The sequence below is a fragment of the Lepus europaeus genome, chromosome 8, assembly GCF_033115175.1.
Source record: "Lepus europaeus isolate LE1 chromosome 8, mLepTim1.pri, whole genome shotgun sequence".
In the NCBI taxonomy this organism is placed as follows: domain Eukaryota; kingdom Metazoa; phylum Chordata; class Mammalia; order Lagomorpha; family Leporidae; genus Lepus; species Lepus europaeus.
Genome location: NC_084834.1, coordinates 109919926 through 109935190, shown reverse-complemented (window position 1 = coordinate 109935190; position 15265 = coordinate 109919926). Strand labels below are relative to the sequence as shown.

The following is a 15265-nucleotide window of genomic DNA, read 5'->3' as shown; positions in this document are numbered from 1 at the left end:
GACAAAACTAAAAACATATTCAGTAAAATACTAGAAATTTAGACTGCAGAAAATAAACTGTCAGAGGTACAGAGGTTTAACATCTTGATATCAAACATTTTAAAAATTATTAATATTTCTGGATAGAAATATTTTTAGAAATTATTACTGTTTTAGTTTTATAAAAAAGTAGGCCAAATAAAATTCATTCTTTTCTGAAAGATTCATTGATAATTACTTATTAAATTATTACTTCAAGTGTTATAAAAATTTATTTGTAAGTAAATATGACCATTCTTTCTGAATTCACGTATCTGGTTTTAAAGGTATTTCTGTCTCTTCTCACATTGTTAGGTTGACACACTTCAATGTGCAGTATTTTTTTATTTTTAGAATTCTTTTAATCTTATTTTTATTTACTTGAAAGGCAAAGCAACAGAGATCTCCCATCTGTAGGTTCATTCCCTAAATGCCTTTAAGAGCAGGCTGAAGTCAGGAGTTAAGAATTCCATCCATCTCCTACATGGGTTGCAGGGATCCAACTGCTGCTGGTGTGCATTAGCAGAAAACAGGATCAGAAGTGGAGGTGGGACTGGATCCCAGGCACTCTGACATGAGATGTGGGCCTCCTAAGCAGTGGCCTAAACTGGCTATGCCACAATGCCCACTCTCTGTCAAGTGTTCTTAGTATACCAACAAATCAGCAACTTTGTTAGAATTCAGTAAAAATAAGAAACAGGCCTTTATAATTCTTCTATAAATAAAATACACAAATTTAAGTGACAAATTTTGTCCTGTTTTAACATTCTGTCACTTGGTTTTTTATATTTAGATAAGTAAGACAAGTAACTATGTCATCTGATTTACTGTTTGGTCATGATATTACTAACCTTAGTTTACTAAGACTGTTAATGAATTATTGAACAATAGATGGAGAAAAAAACATTTCTAAAGTAAAAGTAAATTTGCTTTACTCAAACTACCTATTTTGCTGACTTAATATGAGTATTGTGGGGGTCGGTGCTATGACACCACAGGTAAAGCCTCCGCCTGGGGCACGACGTCCCCAAGGGTGCCAGTTCGTGTCCCATCTGTTCTACTTCTGATCCAGCTCCCTGCTAATGTGTGTGGGAAAGCAACGGAGGATGGCCCAACCGCTTGGGCCCCTGCACCCTCGTGGGAGACCCAGAAGTAGCTCCTGGCTTTGGATAGGCCCAGCTCCGGTCTTCGCAGCCATTTAGAGAGTGAACCAGTGGATGGAGGACCTCTCTTTGTGTCTGTAACTTCACCTCTCAATTAAACAAATAAATCTTAAAAAAAAATGAGTATTTTGAACTCTGTAGAAGATTAGGAGAAAGTATTCTTTATTATAGAAAGTATGTTAAATGATTAAACAAGATCAAAAGAGCACAGAAATTCTAAATGTTCATCTGTTTTGTAACAAAGATCTTTCCTAATGAAAAAACTGTGAAATTTGTCATGTGCCAAAACTTCAAATTAGGAAATTTGCTTCTATATATTTATCTTCTAAAATTAAATATGTAAAAATACCTTGGTGATTATAAAATGAAAAACCTTGCTCATGTTCACGATTTAGCCTGTAAGACCCAAAATTAATGCAAACACCAAGTTTATATTAAAATATAATTTCATATTTTTCTCTTTGTCATTCACATTATCTGGTAATCTGAAAGATTCTAATAAAATAAAGAATGCACTTTTCTATTTTTAAAAAGAAAACCCTCCTCTTTTTTGAATAACATGATACATAATTCGACTTTGAAACAAAACAGCAACATACCTGTATGTGGTAAGGACGAAATAGGAATTGCCTATTTAAATTGGATTTTTCTATCAAGTCAGGATCAGTAACTGTGACCTAATTGCAAGAAGAGAAAATGGATGAGATTATGTAACAAACTTTAACTTACTTTTCAGTATGATAAAGAATACCCCCTCCAATTACTCTAAATTATTTTAGATGGTAAAGGTAGTAAGATAATTATTCCAAAATGGTTACCAACTCTGCTCTTTTGAACTTAGATGTCATTGTAATTAATGTTTAACAGAGGAGTATCTCAAACAATAGTGGAACCTGATTGCAATTCCTGTTTAAGCTCTTTTCTTAATTGTTTATAACACAACGGAGGCTGAAAACATCACCATCACATTTGAGAACTATGAAATTTCAGTTAGCCTGTAGAGGAGCCAGCCCTTCTTTTGAAATTTACAGCATATCTATAACTCATTTGGGAAAAATGCTTACATGTTTCAATTGGAAAGAAACTTTAGGTAAAGGAGGGCTCTACAAAGTACAGGGCGGCCGGCGCCGTGGCTCAATAGGCTAATCCTCCGCCTTGTGGCGCCGGCACACGGGGTTCTAGTCCTGGTCAGGGCACCGATTCTGTCCCGGTTGCCCCTCTTCCAGGCCAGCTCTCTGCTGTGGCCAGGGAGTGCAGTGGAGGATGGCCCAAGTGCTTGGGCTCTGCAACCCATGGGAGACCAGGATAAGCACCTGGCTCCTGCCATCGGATCAGCACGGTGCACCGGCCTCAGTGTGCTGGCCGCGGCGGCCATTGGTGGGTGAACCAACGGCAAAAGGAAGACCTTTCTCTCTGTCTGTCTCTCACTGTCCACTCTGCCTGTCAAAAAAAAAAAAAAAGTACAGGGCAGGCTGCCTGTTTCCTCAAGTAGAAGTCTACTGGAACACTATGTCATCATTTGTCTAAGTACTGACTACTCTGTTTTTATGATTTACTGCAGAGCTGTATACTTGTTAACAGAGATTTATGGTCTGCAAGCCTAAAATATTTATAATCTAGTCCTTTAAGAAAGTTTGCAGACTTCCATTCTAAAGAGAGGGAGAAGAAAGTACCCAGACTGAAGATATTCTGAACGTTCAAATATCCCGGCCACTTAGCTAGTATTTTAAAATAAGATTTTCCTAGGAGCAGCATTTCTCAGACTGTGTTCTAGTTTTTAAATGTTGACTGATATACACAAACTTATTCATCTTCTATTAGCTTGAATTTCCCTGATACTTCCAATATTTCTGAATATATTATTTTAACAAGGAAAAAAACAAATAGAAAACCTTTTTAAACAAAAAGTTTAATTCACAACTGTTGTTGATTATCAACATAAGGCTGTTTCATTTCCCTCAACACCAACCCTTCTCCCTGCAGTTTTGCCTTCTATTGAACTAACCAAGGTCCCTTGATTTCTACTCCATCCTTACTCCCAAACTAGTTTGGAAATTACTCATTTTTTTTTTTTTTTTACATGGGTATGCTTAAAATGTAAACATGCAGATTTGAGTTAGGATCTGAAAGTAAATCTCTATGCTTATCATGAAGTATGTAAGGAATATGAGCTATTTAATTTGGATGTCTCTTTTTGACTTTCCAGGCTATCAGTGAACTGTTAATTAGTTTTAACCATCCTGTTCTCAAATCATTTCAATAAAACAGTCTTAAAATTAATGTTTATCTAAGAATGTGACAAATTCTCTGCTTACCCTCATACATTGTCCACATTACCTAATAATTCTTTCATTAAGAACCAGTAAGTGAACACCTTTCATCACTTTATTTGTCAGATATCTTAAGTTTGGTCCCATCTACTCTGAAAGTAATTTATTAGCTCAGTACAGAAACCCAGATTGACAGTAAATTTTTTCTTATACTATGAAAATATTTCCATTAGCTTCTAGCATTTCTCGAGGATGAAAAGTCCATTACAAAATCTTTCTTTTCTCTTTGATGTTTGGGACTAGTTTACTTTTTTTTTTATTTTTATTTTTGACAGGCAGAGTGGACAGTGAGAGAGAGACAGAGAGAAAGGTCTTCCTTTGCCGTTGGTTCACCCTCCAATGGTCGCTGGGGCTGGCACACTGCAGCCGGCGCACCACGCTGATCCAAAGCCAGGAGCCAGGTGCTTCCTCCTGGTCTCCCATGGGGTGCAGAGCCCAAGCACTTGGGCCATCCTCCACTGCACTCCCAGGCCACAGCAGAGAGCTGGCCTGGAAGAGGGGCAACCAGGACAGAATCCGGCGCCCCAACTGGGACTAGAACCCAGTGTGCCGGCGCTGCAGGCGGAGGATTAGCCTATCGAGCCGTGGCGCTGGCCCTAGTTTACCTTTTCAATCTGAACACACTCGTCTTTCTTCAAGTCTGGGAATCTTTCTCATTCTTCTTGAAATAAATTCCTGTTTCATTTTTATCTTCATTCTCTCTGGAAATTCTACTAGACTTGGGAAGATACTTCAGAAGTTTGTAGAGGAGAGGGTGTTTAGCCTAGCCATTAAGAAGTCTCTGATCTCCATCACAGTACCTGAGTTCAATACCTGGCTCTGGCTCCCGAGTCCAGCTTCCTATTAGTACAGACCCTGGGAGGCAGCAGTACTGACTTAAGTAGCTTGGTTCCTGCTATCCACAGGGGAGGCCCAGATTAAAATCCCAGCCGTGGTCATTGTGGGCATTTGGAGAAAACTAGTGGATAGGAATCGGCTCATTGCCATATACCCATACCCACACCACACAAAAGGTAAATTCTGATGCAAAAAATAAAACAGAAATCCACACGTAGTTAGCTTTTTGAAAACCCTTTGTATAGATGGATTTTAAATTTTTTTGCACCAAATAGCCATCATTTTAATTCCATTTTTCATGAACTTCTTAAAGTACCCTGGTATACTGAACCCTATAAATGTATCCCCTATCATTTAAAAAAGTTATCTACTGTTACAGTTTGTGTAATACTGAGTGTCCCCAAGGGTCCATGTATTGAAACTTGATGCCCACAGTCTTGTTAATGGATTCACATTAATTGTTAATGGATTAAGGAAGCAGACCTGATTCAATTATGTTTAGGAGGTGGGTCTAGTGAGAGGTCCTTGGGTCACTGGGGACATGCTCTCCAAAGGCAATTCTCACGAGAGGTCTGGTTAAAGTAGGCCTCGGCTGGCCCTCCTCATTCTCTCTGTGCTTCCTGGTTGTCATGTGATGCTTCCTTTGTGCACATTCCATCATCCATTGCCCTCATCAGACATCAGAATAATAGGACCATCCAATCTTGGGCTATGAAGTTCCAAAACTGTAGGCGGAAATAAATTTTCCTTCCTAAGAAGCTTTTCTCAGGTATTTTATAGTTTTAGTGATGAAAAGTTGACTAGTACATCTACATTCTGGGTAATTACACAGTTATATCTGAATTTTAAGTTTATCAATCTTACAGAAACTCTTATTTGGCTTTTTGCAAAAACTTCAGTGCCTTTCCCCTCTTATTTCTATTCCTTTTTATCATTGATTATGGTCCTGTGGGCTTTGGGTATATATCAAAGATGCAGTTTTACATTTGCTTTAGTCAGAGCCCTGGAGATTTCAACAATTCTAAATTTGTTCTATTTATTTTTTTTGCGTAAGTTTTACACGATATAATTTTAAACTCCATGTATCAGAATGCTCTGAGTTTCAATTCTGCATGACTGACTTCCCTTTCTAATCAAGATTTTGGACATTTAAAACAGGAATACTTGCGAGTCACTATGATTTTCAGACCAGGACTTAATTTTTCACTTGATTCCTAGAACTTGGAGATTTTGCTGTCACATTTGGCTACATATACAAACATCAAAAAAAAAATTTTTTTTTAAATTTTTGGTCTTTCATCCTTACAGTTCTTTTCCTGACCTTTATATGATGACATGCATTGTAAATTTCCAAGGAGTTAATTCAGACTATCCCTAAACTTACGTAACCAAGAGATTTTTTTTCTTTTAGGAATACCTTTTAAAATCACTAGAACTAACAGCGATTTATGGAACAAAATTTAAGAAATGCTAAGCAAGTATAGGATGAATGTAGAGCACTGCCTATAATTATAATAATAATGAATTCTCCCTTTGAAATGCAACAATAAGCTAGGTTTAATTGTAAAATGTGAACTATTGTATACATTTTGGTCATTTAGTTGGGCATTTTGCTAGTCTCCATGATAAATCCAAGTAATCACCAATGGAAGCTAGTTTACATCTTAAAACTCAAAACACCACCAATGAAATATATTGTCATTTAAAATATGAACATAGTTTTGCAACCAACATATTTATAACTTTAAAAAATTTTTTTCAAGATTTTTATTTATTTATTTGACAGGCAGAGTTTCAGTGTGAGACAGAGAGAGAGAGACAGAGAGAAAGGTCTTCCCTCCATTGGTTCACTCCCCAGTGGCCACAACAGTGGGAGCTGCGCTGATCCGAAGCCAGAAGCCAGGTGCTTCCCCCTGGTCTCCCATGCGGGTCCAGGGGCCCAAGCATTTGGGCCATTCTCTACTGTTTTCCCAGGCCACAGCAGAGAGCTGGACTGGAAGAGGAGCAACGGGGACTAGAACCAGCACCCATATGGGATGCCGGCACCACAGGTGGAGGATCAACCTAGTGCACCATGGCGCCGGGCCCTTATAACTTTAAGAATTTAAACTATATACTCAAGTTTACATTATTTCCAATTTTGATACTCATCAATTTAAAGTACATCTGAATACTCAATAATTTTCTAGGTTAGCTTCTTTCGTTTCTTTCATCTTAATGATTTACTTAACAATTACTAAATAGTATCTAACAGAAATAACAATGTGTTTTGTAGTTTGCAAAAACTATTTCATACTTTATAATAATCCCTTGAGAGTAGTACAGATTTCACTTGCACAGTATTAGAGAAAGGAACTGAGGAACAGATAATTAAATAATTTGCCACAATGTTATAAAACCTGAAAAGTGTTCAGAACAGAATCTTACAGATTCTAGTTTATACTCTATCCTTAAAATGTTATACTGTTAAGCTATGCAGACACATTCCAAAAAAGGCAATAACAGAAATATTAACTTGTAACTTTCAAAGATTTCCATCTTACCATTCCTTTCTCTTTGCTTGTGCCAACACCAAGTAAAGCAAAATTTTTCAACATTTCACAGCCTATGGCTCCACATCCTACCTATGGGAAAAAAAAATGATATGTATCAGATTAAATAAAACCAGAACACCTATTTGCTTAAGAGTAATTTCACTTTAATTTTCACTAAATGTTAAGCTATAATAAAAAATACATACTTTTTAAAAATTAGCTTGCCCAGTTGTGACTTATTTTACTTTAAAACAATAGGTTCTGTTCTAAGTATCTCAAAGAAAAAAAGTACAAATCAAACAAGAAAAATTATATTTACAACTGCTTTGGATAAAAGACACTTAAAATTTTAAACAAAAGCCAAACATTCAGTTTAATTATTACATACAACAGACACAAACAGCAAAAAACATTAGTATATCAATGAAGAAAGATTTCTCATTTTTAGATTTCTCAGAACTCATTTAATGACCAGAACTAATCCACAATCTGCTTCCTATCAGTTTTTAGTAAAAACGGATAATAGGGGCCGGTGCTATGATGCAGTAGGTTAATCTTCCGCTTGCAGTGTTGGCATCCCATATGGGCGCTGGTTCTAGTCCCAGCTGCTTCTCTTCCAATCCAGCTCTCTGCTATGGCTTGGGAAAGCAGTGGAAGATGGCCCAAGTGCTTGGGCCTCTGCACTCGTGTGGGAGACTCCAAAGAAGCTCCTGGCTCCTGCCTTCAGATTGGCCCAGCTTCGGCCGTTGTGACCATTTGGGGAGTGAACCAGTGGATGGAAGACCTTTTTCTCTGTCTTTCCCTCTGTCTGTAACTCTACCTCTCAAATACATAAAAAAACAAAAACAAAAGATAATAAAGAGCTAACAGTAGATTCTACATCGATGTAAAAATTCAGCAATAGCTGATGATTTTCAAATAATTATTAAAAAATGATTAGTAAAAAAAAATCAGAGGTGCCTTCAGGATTGATTTATATTAATAGTACAAAAACATAAGAGGCAGGTAAAGGAGTTTTATGTTACTGAAGACATCTCCCTTACAGTGTTCCCTGTCATTTAAAAAAGAGTACATCTAAACATATATACATTTTATATATATATATATATATATATATATACACACACACATACAATATTTATTCATTTCAAAGTCAGAGTTAGAGAAAGAGAGAGAGAGAGATCTTCCATCTGCTGGTTTACTCCCCAGATGTCCACAACTGATAGGGTTCAGCCAGACCAGAGCCAGAAGCCAGTTGCTTCATCTGGGTCCCCCATATGGCAGAACCCAAACACTTGGGCCATCTTCCACTGCTTTTCCCAGACAATTATCAGGGAGCTGGATCGTAAGTGGAGAGCTGGGACATAAACTGGAGCCCATAAAGGATGAAGGCATCACAAGTGGTGGTTTTATCAACCACATCACAATGCTGGCCCACAAATCCTCAATTTTTAATGTATTTCTGGAAAAACATTTAATGTTCAAAATTCTTACACTCAAATTTTAATTATTAAGTGCTTTAATTCTTTAGAACAGAAGTTGGAAAAGGTTTTCTTTACAGGGCCAGCTTTGTAGACCACATAGTTTGGCCTCTGTTGCATCTATTCATTTAGACTCTTCTCCTTTAGGCTCACATATACTTTATAAATTAACTTGGGGTCCGGCCTGGTGGCATAATGAGTTAAGCTGCCACCTGCGACACTGGCATCCCATAAGGATGCCGGTTTTGAGTCCTGGTTGTTCCACTTCTGATCCAGCTCCCTGCTAATGCACATGGGAAACTGGTGAAAGAAGGTCCAAGTCCTCAGGCCTCTGCACTCATGTGGGAGGTCCACATGGAAGCTCCTGTCTCCTGGCTTCAGCCTGGCCCAGCCCTACTGGTTGCAGCCATTTGGGAAGTTCTGAAACAGCAGATGGAAGATCTCTATCTCTCCCCACCCTTCTACCCCCATAACTCTGCCTTTCAAATAAATAGTTTTTTTTTTTTTAATCTTTCTTAAAAAGATTTATTTATTGATTTGAAAGGCAGATGCGGAGAGAGAGAGAGACAGAGAAATCTTCCATCTGTTGGTTTACTCCCTAGATGGCAGCAATGGATGAGGCTGTGCTGATCCGCAGCCAGGAGCCAGGTCTCCCATGCAGGTGAGGGGTCCAAGGACTTGGGTCATCTTCCATGGCTTTCACAGGTCTTAGCAGAGAGCTGGATTAGAAATGGAGTCCATACGAGATGCCAGCACAGCATGTGGTGGCTTTACCAGCCACGCCACAGCGCCGGCCCTTCAAATAAATACTTTTTTTTTTTTTTTTTAAGATTTATTTATTTATTTGAAAGTCAGAGTTACACAGAGAGAGGAGAGGCAGATGGCTGCAATGGCTGGAGCTGTGCCAATCCGAAGCCAGGAGCCAGGAGTTTCTTCTGGGTCGCCTATGCGGGTATAGGGGCCCAAGGACTTGGGCCATCCTCTACTACTTTCCCAGGCCATAGCAGAGAGCTGGATCGGAAGTGGAGCAGCTGGGACTAGAACTGGCGCCCATATGGGGTGCCGGCACTTTAGTTCAGGGCATTAATCCATTGCGCCACAGAGCCAGCCCCAAATAAATACAACTTTTAAAAATAAATAAATATATTTGACAATATACATTAGCAGTTTGAATATACTACTTATTCCCATCATTATTTATACTTACTAAGAAGATATTCAAATTTTGCAGCTTCTGACACAAAGTGTTTCCAATGCATGCTCTTAAGGCATCATACCTATCTCCCCTGAAGAAAACAACATATACCAATAAAACAAAAAGGCATAAAAAATTTTAAAATTATTACTGTCAATATACCAACTTACCTGAAACCTATCACATGAGCCTACTTACTGGAAAGACCATCAAAAAGATATCAGTTTTTCTTTTACCATTTGACTTACTATAAATCCAAATAATTTAAATGAAGGTGACTTTGGTTTACAGAACTCATCTTTTCTGATGGGAACACAACCTAAGAACCCCAGCAGATGCCTGAATCCACAAAAACTAATGAACCCTACAATTAGATGTCTTTTACATTTTAACTAAGCATTTATCACACATTGTAGCCTTAATTTTTCTAGTTTGAGATGTGATAGCAAAACTTCCATGAATTTCTTTTTCCTTCTTCACAATTTCCTGGCTGTAAGATTTGTCCTTGCTGTTTTTTTTTTTTTTTTTTTTTTCTTTTTTCTGACAGGCAGAGTTAGACAGAGAGACAGAGAGAAAGGTCTTCCTTCCGTTGGTTCACTCCCCAAATGGCCACTATGGCCGGCGCGCTGTGCCGATCCAAAGCCAGGAGCCAGGTGCTTCCTCCTGGTCTCCCATGCGGGTGCAGGGCCCAAGTTCTTGGGCCATCCTCCACTGCCTTCCTGGGCCACAGCAGAGAGCTGGACTGGAAGAGGAGCAACCGGGACAGAACCGGCACCCCAACCAGGACTAGAACCCGGAGTACCGGCGCTGCAGGCAGAGGATTAGCCCAGTGAGCCGTGGCGCCGGCCTGTCCTTACTGTTAACAACCTGAATGTAATTTTTTTTCTTTCAAATAGTTGAGAACTTTCACCTTTTCACTTAAAGGAGCCACTTCATAAATTCTCTTTGCATATCTGGCCAGCTTCACCCTCTTGCACTTTGGGGTCATTATTAAGTAAAATAAGGGTTACTTGATCATAAACACTGAGATACTACAACAGTTGAACTGATAAATGAGAAAGGTATTAGATGTCCAGTGAGTGTATGAGTGTATATGCTTGCTGTACAAAGGTATGAGTCATGTCCCAGGAAGAAAGAAGTGGGATGGCAAGTAATTTTATGTTACATAAAATGTGCAATTTAAAACATATGAATTATATATTTCTGGAATATTCTATTCAATATTTTCAGACCACGGTGATCACAGTAACTGAAACCATGGCAAAGTGAAACCAAGTAATGGAAGAATACTGTATTCCCCCAAAAATTTTGTCTATGCCTGGATTTTTTTTAAGACATTAATCAGATTTTGTGGGTTTTTAAGTATTTTATTTTATTTTTTACTTTAAATTAGAAAGGGAGAGGCAGAGACAGAAGGAGAGGGAGGGGAAGAAAGGGTATGGGAAGTGGAGGAGGGAGAGAGAGAAATTTCTCATCTGCTGATTAATTTCCTAAATCTCCCCCCCCCACCCTTTATTTACAGAGAGAAAGGTCTTCCTTCCGTTCGTTCACCCCACAAATGGCTGCTACAGCCGGCGCTGCGCCGATCTGAAGCCAGGAGCCAGGTGATTCTTCCTGGTCTCCCATGCGGGTGCAGGGCCCAAGCACTTGGGTGATCCTCCACTGCTTTCCTGGGCCACAGCAGAGAGTTGTACTGGAAGAGGAGCAACTGGGACTAGAACCCAGCGCCCACATGGGATGCCGGTGCTGTAGGCAGAGGATTAACCAAGTGAGCCACGGTGCCGGCCCCCTAAATGCCCTTAATAGCTGGCACTGGGCCAGGCTAAAGCCAAGAGCCTGGAACTCAATCTGGGTCAGTCTCCCCTGTGGCTGGCAGGGACCAAACCACTAGATCCATCACCTGATATTTCCCAGAGTGTGCAGGAAGTTGATCCACAGTAGAGTTGGGACTTGAACTCAGTTACCCTAATATGTGATGTGGGAGTTCCAAGAAGTGTCTTAATCGCTAAGCCAAACACTTGCCCCTAAGCCACAGTTTTTTTTTTTTTTTTGACAGGCAGAGTTAGACAGTGAGAGAGAGACAGAGAAACGTCTTCCTTTTTCTGTTGGTTCACCCCCTAAGTGGCCGCTAAGGCTGGCGCGTTGCGGCCGGCACGCTGCGCCAATCTAAAGCCAGGAGCCAGGTGCTTCCTCCTGGTCTCCCATGCAGGTACAGTGCCCAAGGACCTGGGCCATCTCCCACTGCCTTCCAAGGCCACAGCAGAGAGCTGGACTGGAAGAGGAGCAGCCGGGACAGAATCCGGCGCCCCAACTGGGACTAGCCAGCAGGCGGAGGATTAGCTTAATGAGCTGCGGCACTGGCCAAGCCACCGCTTTTTAATAAAGTTCTCAGAGGAATCTATGGGCGGGCTTTGGGGTTAACTCACTTAAAATGAAGGCAGAACTTTGTATTGTGTGTAAATTTTTGTCTGATTCTCAGAGATTTATAATCCAAAAAGGTAAAGATGACTAATACAATTAAAGATTGCAAATAACATTTTTTCATTTAATATATATTTTGAATGCTAATCATTCTCATAACATATAATTTAAACTTTATTATTTATAAAATGGTAAGAGACAAGGCATTAATATGACCCCAAGAAAATAAGGAGGGACTGCAGAAGTAAATGATATAGGGGAAGACACGTTTAAAACAAATTCATGTTTAGACAAAACCATTTTAATCTATTTTCTTTTTGTTAACAACAATTAAGAAAAAGCAAAGAAATGTCAATATTACCGTGGAAGAAATTCTTCACATTCAGTTTTGTCTAGGGATTCGACAATATCTGCTGCCTCTAGATATAACTTAAAAAAGATTAAAAATACAAAGAAGATTAAAATTATAAAGAATTTATATAAAGAAAATTACAAATATAATTTACTATGCACATAAATTACTGGAAAAAGAAATTATTCTATAGCTATTTAAGGATCAACAAGCTAAAAATCATTAAAAATGACAATTCAGCATAATATATTAAAGAATGTAATTTTTTACAACATACATTATTTTTCAGTTCATGGAAAATAGAATTAAAAGTTTATTTTGGTACAAAAAATTTTGAAAGTCATGCATACAAGGATCTTCAAAAAATCAACTGAAAATGAACATTATGTAAAAACTGTGCATGGATTCTTTCATTCAAAGAATACTAAACATGAAGGAACTGTTCAAAGATGTATAGTATCATTTATATCATGAAGTTATCCTAAAAGGGAATTTCATTCACCAACAAATCTATTTTTCATAGCTACATAAAAAACTCTGGCAGCCCCTTTCAAATTCAGTTATATTTAAGGAAGTAATCTGACTACTTTTAAAGAAGAAAATACCAAGACACTGATCAAGTAGCATTTATTTTCCAGCTTGAATATATCTTATGTCAGCTATAATTACATACACCATAAAGGAAAGCCACAATTTCAGCATATTTAAAAATACCAACATAATTAGCCTAAGCTAATGAAAAACAGAACCAAGTCTTACTTTCATTTCCATCTAAGTAATTTGTGTGGCTAAATTTGAACATGGTAAAATGGATATTTATTTAATTATTATAGCAAAGAATCTTTGTACTTTTTCACATTATGTTAACAGTTGCTTTCAAACCAGACTTTTACTACTCAACTTATATTTTATCATAAAATAAATAAATTCAACAGTAAGTCAGCATTATATGGATACTTCTTAAAATATAAAAATAGATGAATTTTATACTCAAAATATTTTACGTTTCAAAAAAGAAATGGCGGTCCTATGGAGTTTTCATTCCACATTGTGATGTTTTTACTTTATACTTTTCTCAAAGGTCCTGAGAGCTGCTAAGCTAACACTATTGAAAGACAAGTAAGTATAATGATAGAAAATTCATCTGCTTACTCTCTCAGCTGAGGGAAATGCATCCAAAAAGACAACTTTGGGTTATACTCCAACAATCCCAACATATAATCTTATCTGTTTCAATTACAGCATTGAATTCTTTACTATTCACATCTCTCGCATGCATGAAAGATATTTTAAGACTGTTTTCCTAGTATATAATAATACATTATAATACCTACACACATTCATTTTATTGGTGAAGAATGTAAACAAATAGTAAAATTGAGAACTAACCCACTGGCACAAAGGAGAAAACTTCCCTGTCACAGCTTTCAAAACTTCTTGGCTGGCAACACCTCCTACAGCTGCAGCAAGAGGGGACAAAAAACCTCGAGCAGTCCAAGACAGCCAACGGACAATGTCAACATTTATGTCAGGCTGAAACACAAGCCATGAGAGACAATAACATTAACAGTATTTCTTTAGCACCTATACATAGTGTATAGAATTACTAGAACTTAACTTTTAAAAAGTTAATCAATTTTACTACTCAAAATAATTTTAAGTCCTAAAAATGTCCCAATCTCATGGTAAAAGATTCATTTGCATGTTATCTTAACCAGTGTTTCCTTGACCAATACCTGCTCATTTTTGCTTTCTATTACCCTTTGACATCATTTAGTGTTATATGAATACCTACCATTCATAGTTTTTGTTAAAGAACAGTTCTATGACACCAGTCATATTTACAAATAATCATATATATTAATGGAAACTATGGAAAGACTTTAAACCTAAATAAATGAAAATAAAATTTATTAGTATTTTAAAGAAATTAGAAAAATAGATTTTAAAGTTATTCTTTAGTAGTTTCTTATCTGTGACAAATCTTTTCATTCTTTCTCTTCCTACTACTTTAATATCACTTAATAATTTTCCTACTACTTTAATACCACTTAATAATTTTAGTCTTAAGCTTTGTGAGTAGGGCTCAATTAGTTTCCTGAAATTCGATGCAAAATAACAGCACTTAGTATAGGACAGTTTTTATTGTATTCTCAAAAATATCTGATAAGAAATTGACTAACAACTCATGATACCACTTCTCTATTTCAACTGAGCTCATGACCTTCAGCTATTTAGCACTACTTCAACTCTGAAGGACTATAATTGGATTTAATTGGGTCACTTTTCAATGCAGAGATATTGGTCTTAGTGATAATAAAAACAATGATGAGAATGGTAACAGAAGCAGTCAGTATGAATAAGCAGCTACTGTGCAATGCTGTATATTAAGTCCTTACATGATCTTCAAACTAATGCCAGGAAATTTATTCAGAAGTAAAAAGTGTCAGCCATAAAAAGATCGTTAACTTACTCAAGGTTTTATATCTAAAAACTGATGAAGTTAGGATCTGAATCTAAAAAGTTGAACTTCATAGCTTTATTCTTACCATTAGTCATAGGTTACACTGCCTTCTAAAATCTTTTTTTTTTTTTCATAAACACTCCAATCTTGGAAATTTTTGGCTGCCCCAACCTCAATCTAAATTTCTATGTATAAGCTAAAAAACACGCATAGTCATAAGAGAAATAATAGGGACAGGGCTTCACCATTATTAGGAAACAGAGTATCATAAATCTTAAATTGCCTGTCCCTTACGTGAAATGCCAGGCACTGCCTCTGCAGTTGTACTTTGGTATTATGCTGGTGCTCAAGAAAGGTTCAGATTTTGGATCACTTGGATTTTAGATTTTCAGAGTAGGGATGTTCAACCTGTACTTGTAAGTATAGAACTAATACCAAATGACAACAGAGCTATCTCTGGATTTCACAGT

At 37.5% G+C, this 15265-nt stretch overlaps 1 protein-coding gene across 3 annotated transcripts in view; it reads right to left on the bottom strand.

Moving 5' to 3' along the window:
- Nucleotides 1-15265, bottom strand: part of UBA6 (ubiquitin like modifier activating enzyme 6) — a 94189-nt gene that overhangs the window by 28447 nt on the left and 50477 nt on the right. For all 3 annotated transcript variants that reach the window (XM_062198779.1, XM_062198780.1, XM_062198783.1), the window contains 5 exons: nt 13721-13864; nt 12341-12408; nt 9571-9649; nt 6892-6972; nt 1781-1858 (listed from right to left, as the gene is read on the bottom strand). In XM_062198779.1, the coding sequence (XP_062054763.1) occupies nt 1781-1858; nt 6892-6972; nt 9571-9649; nt 12341-12408; nt 13721-13864 (450 nt within the window). The remainder of the gene's footprint in view (nt 1-1780; nt 1859-6891; nt 6973-9570; nt 9650-12340; nt 12409-13720; nt 13865-15265) is intronic.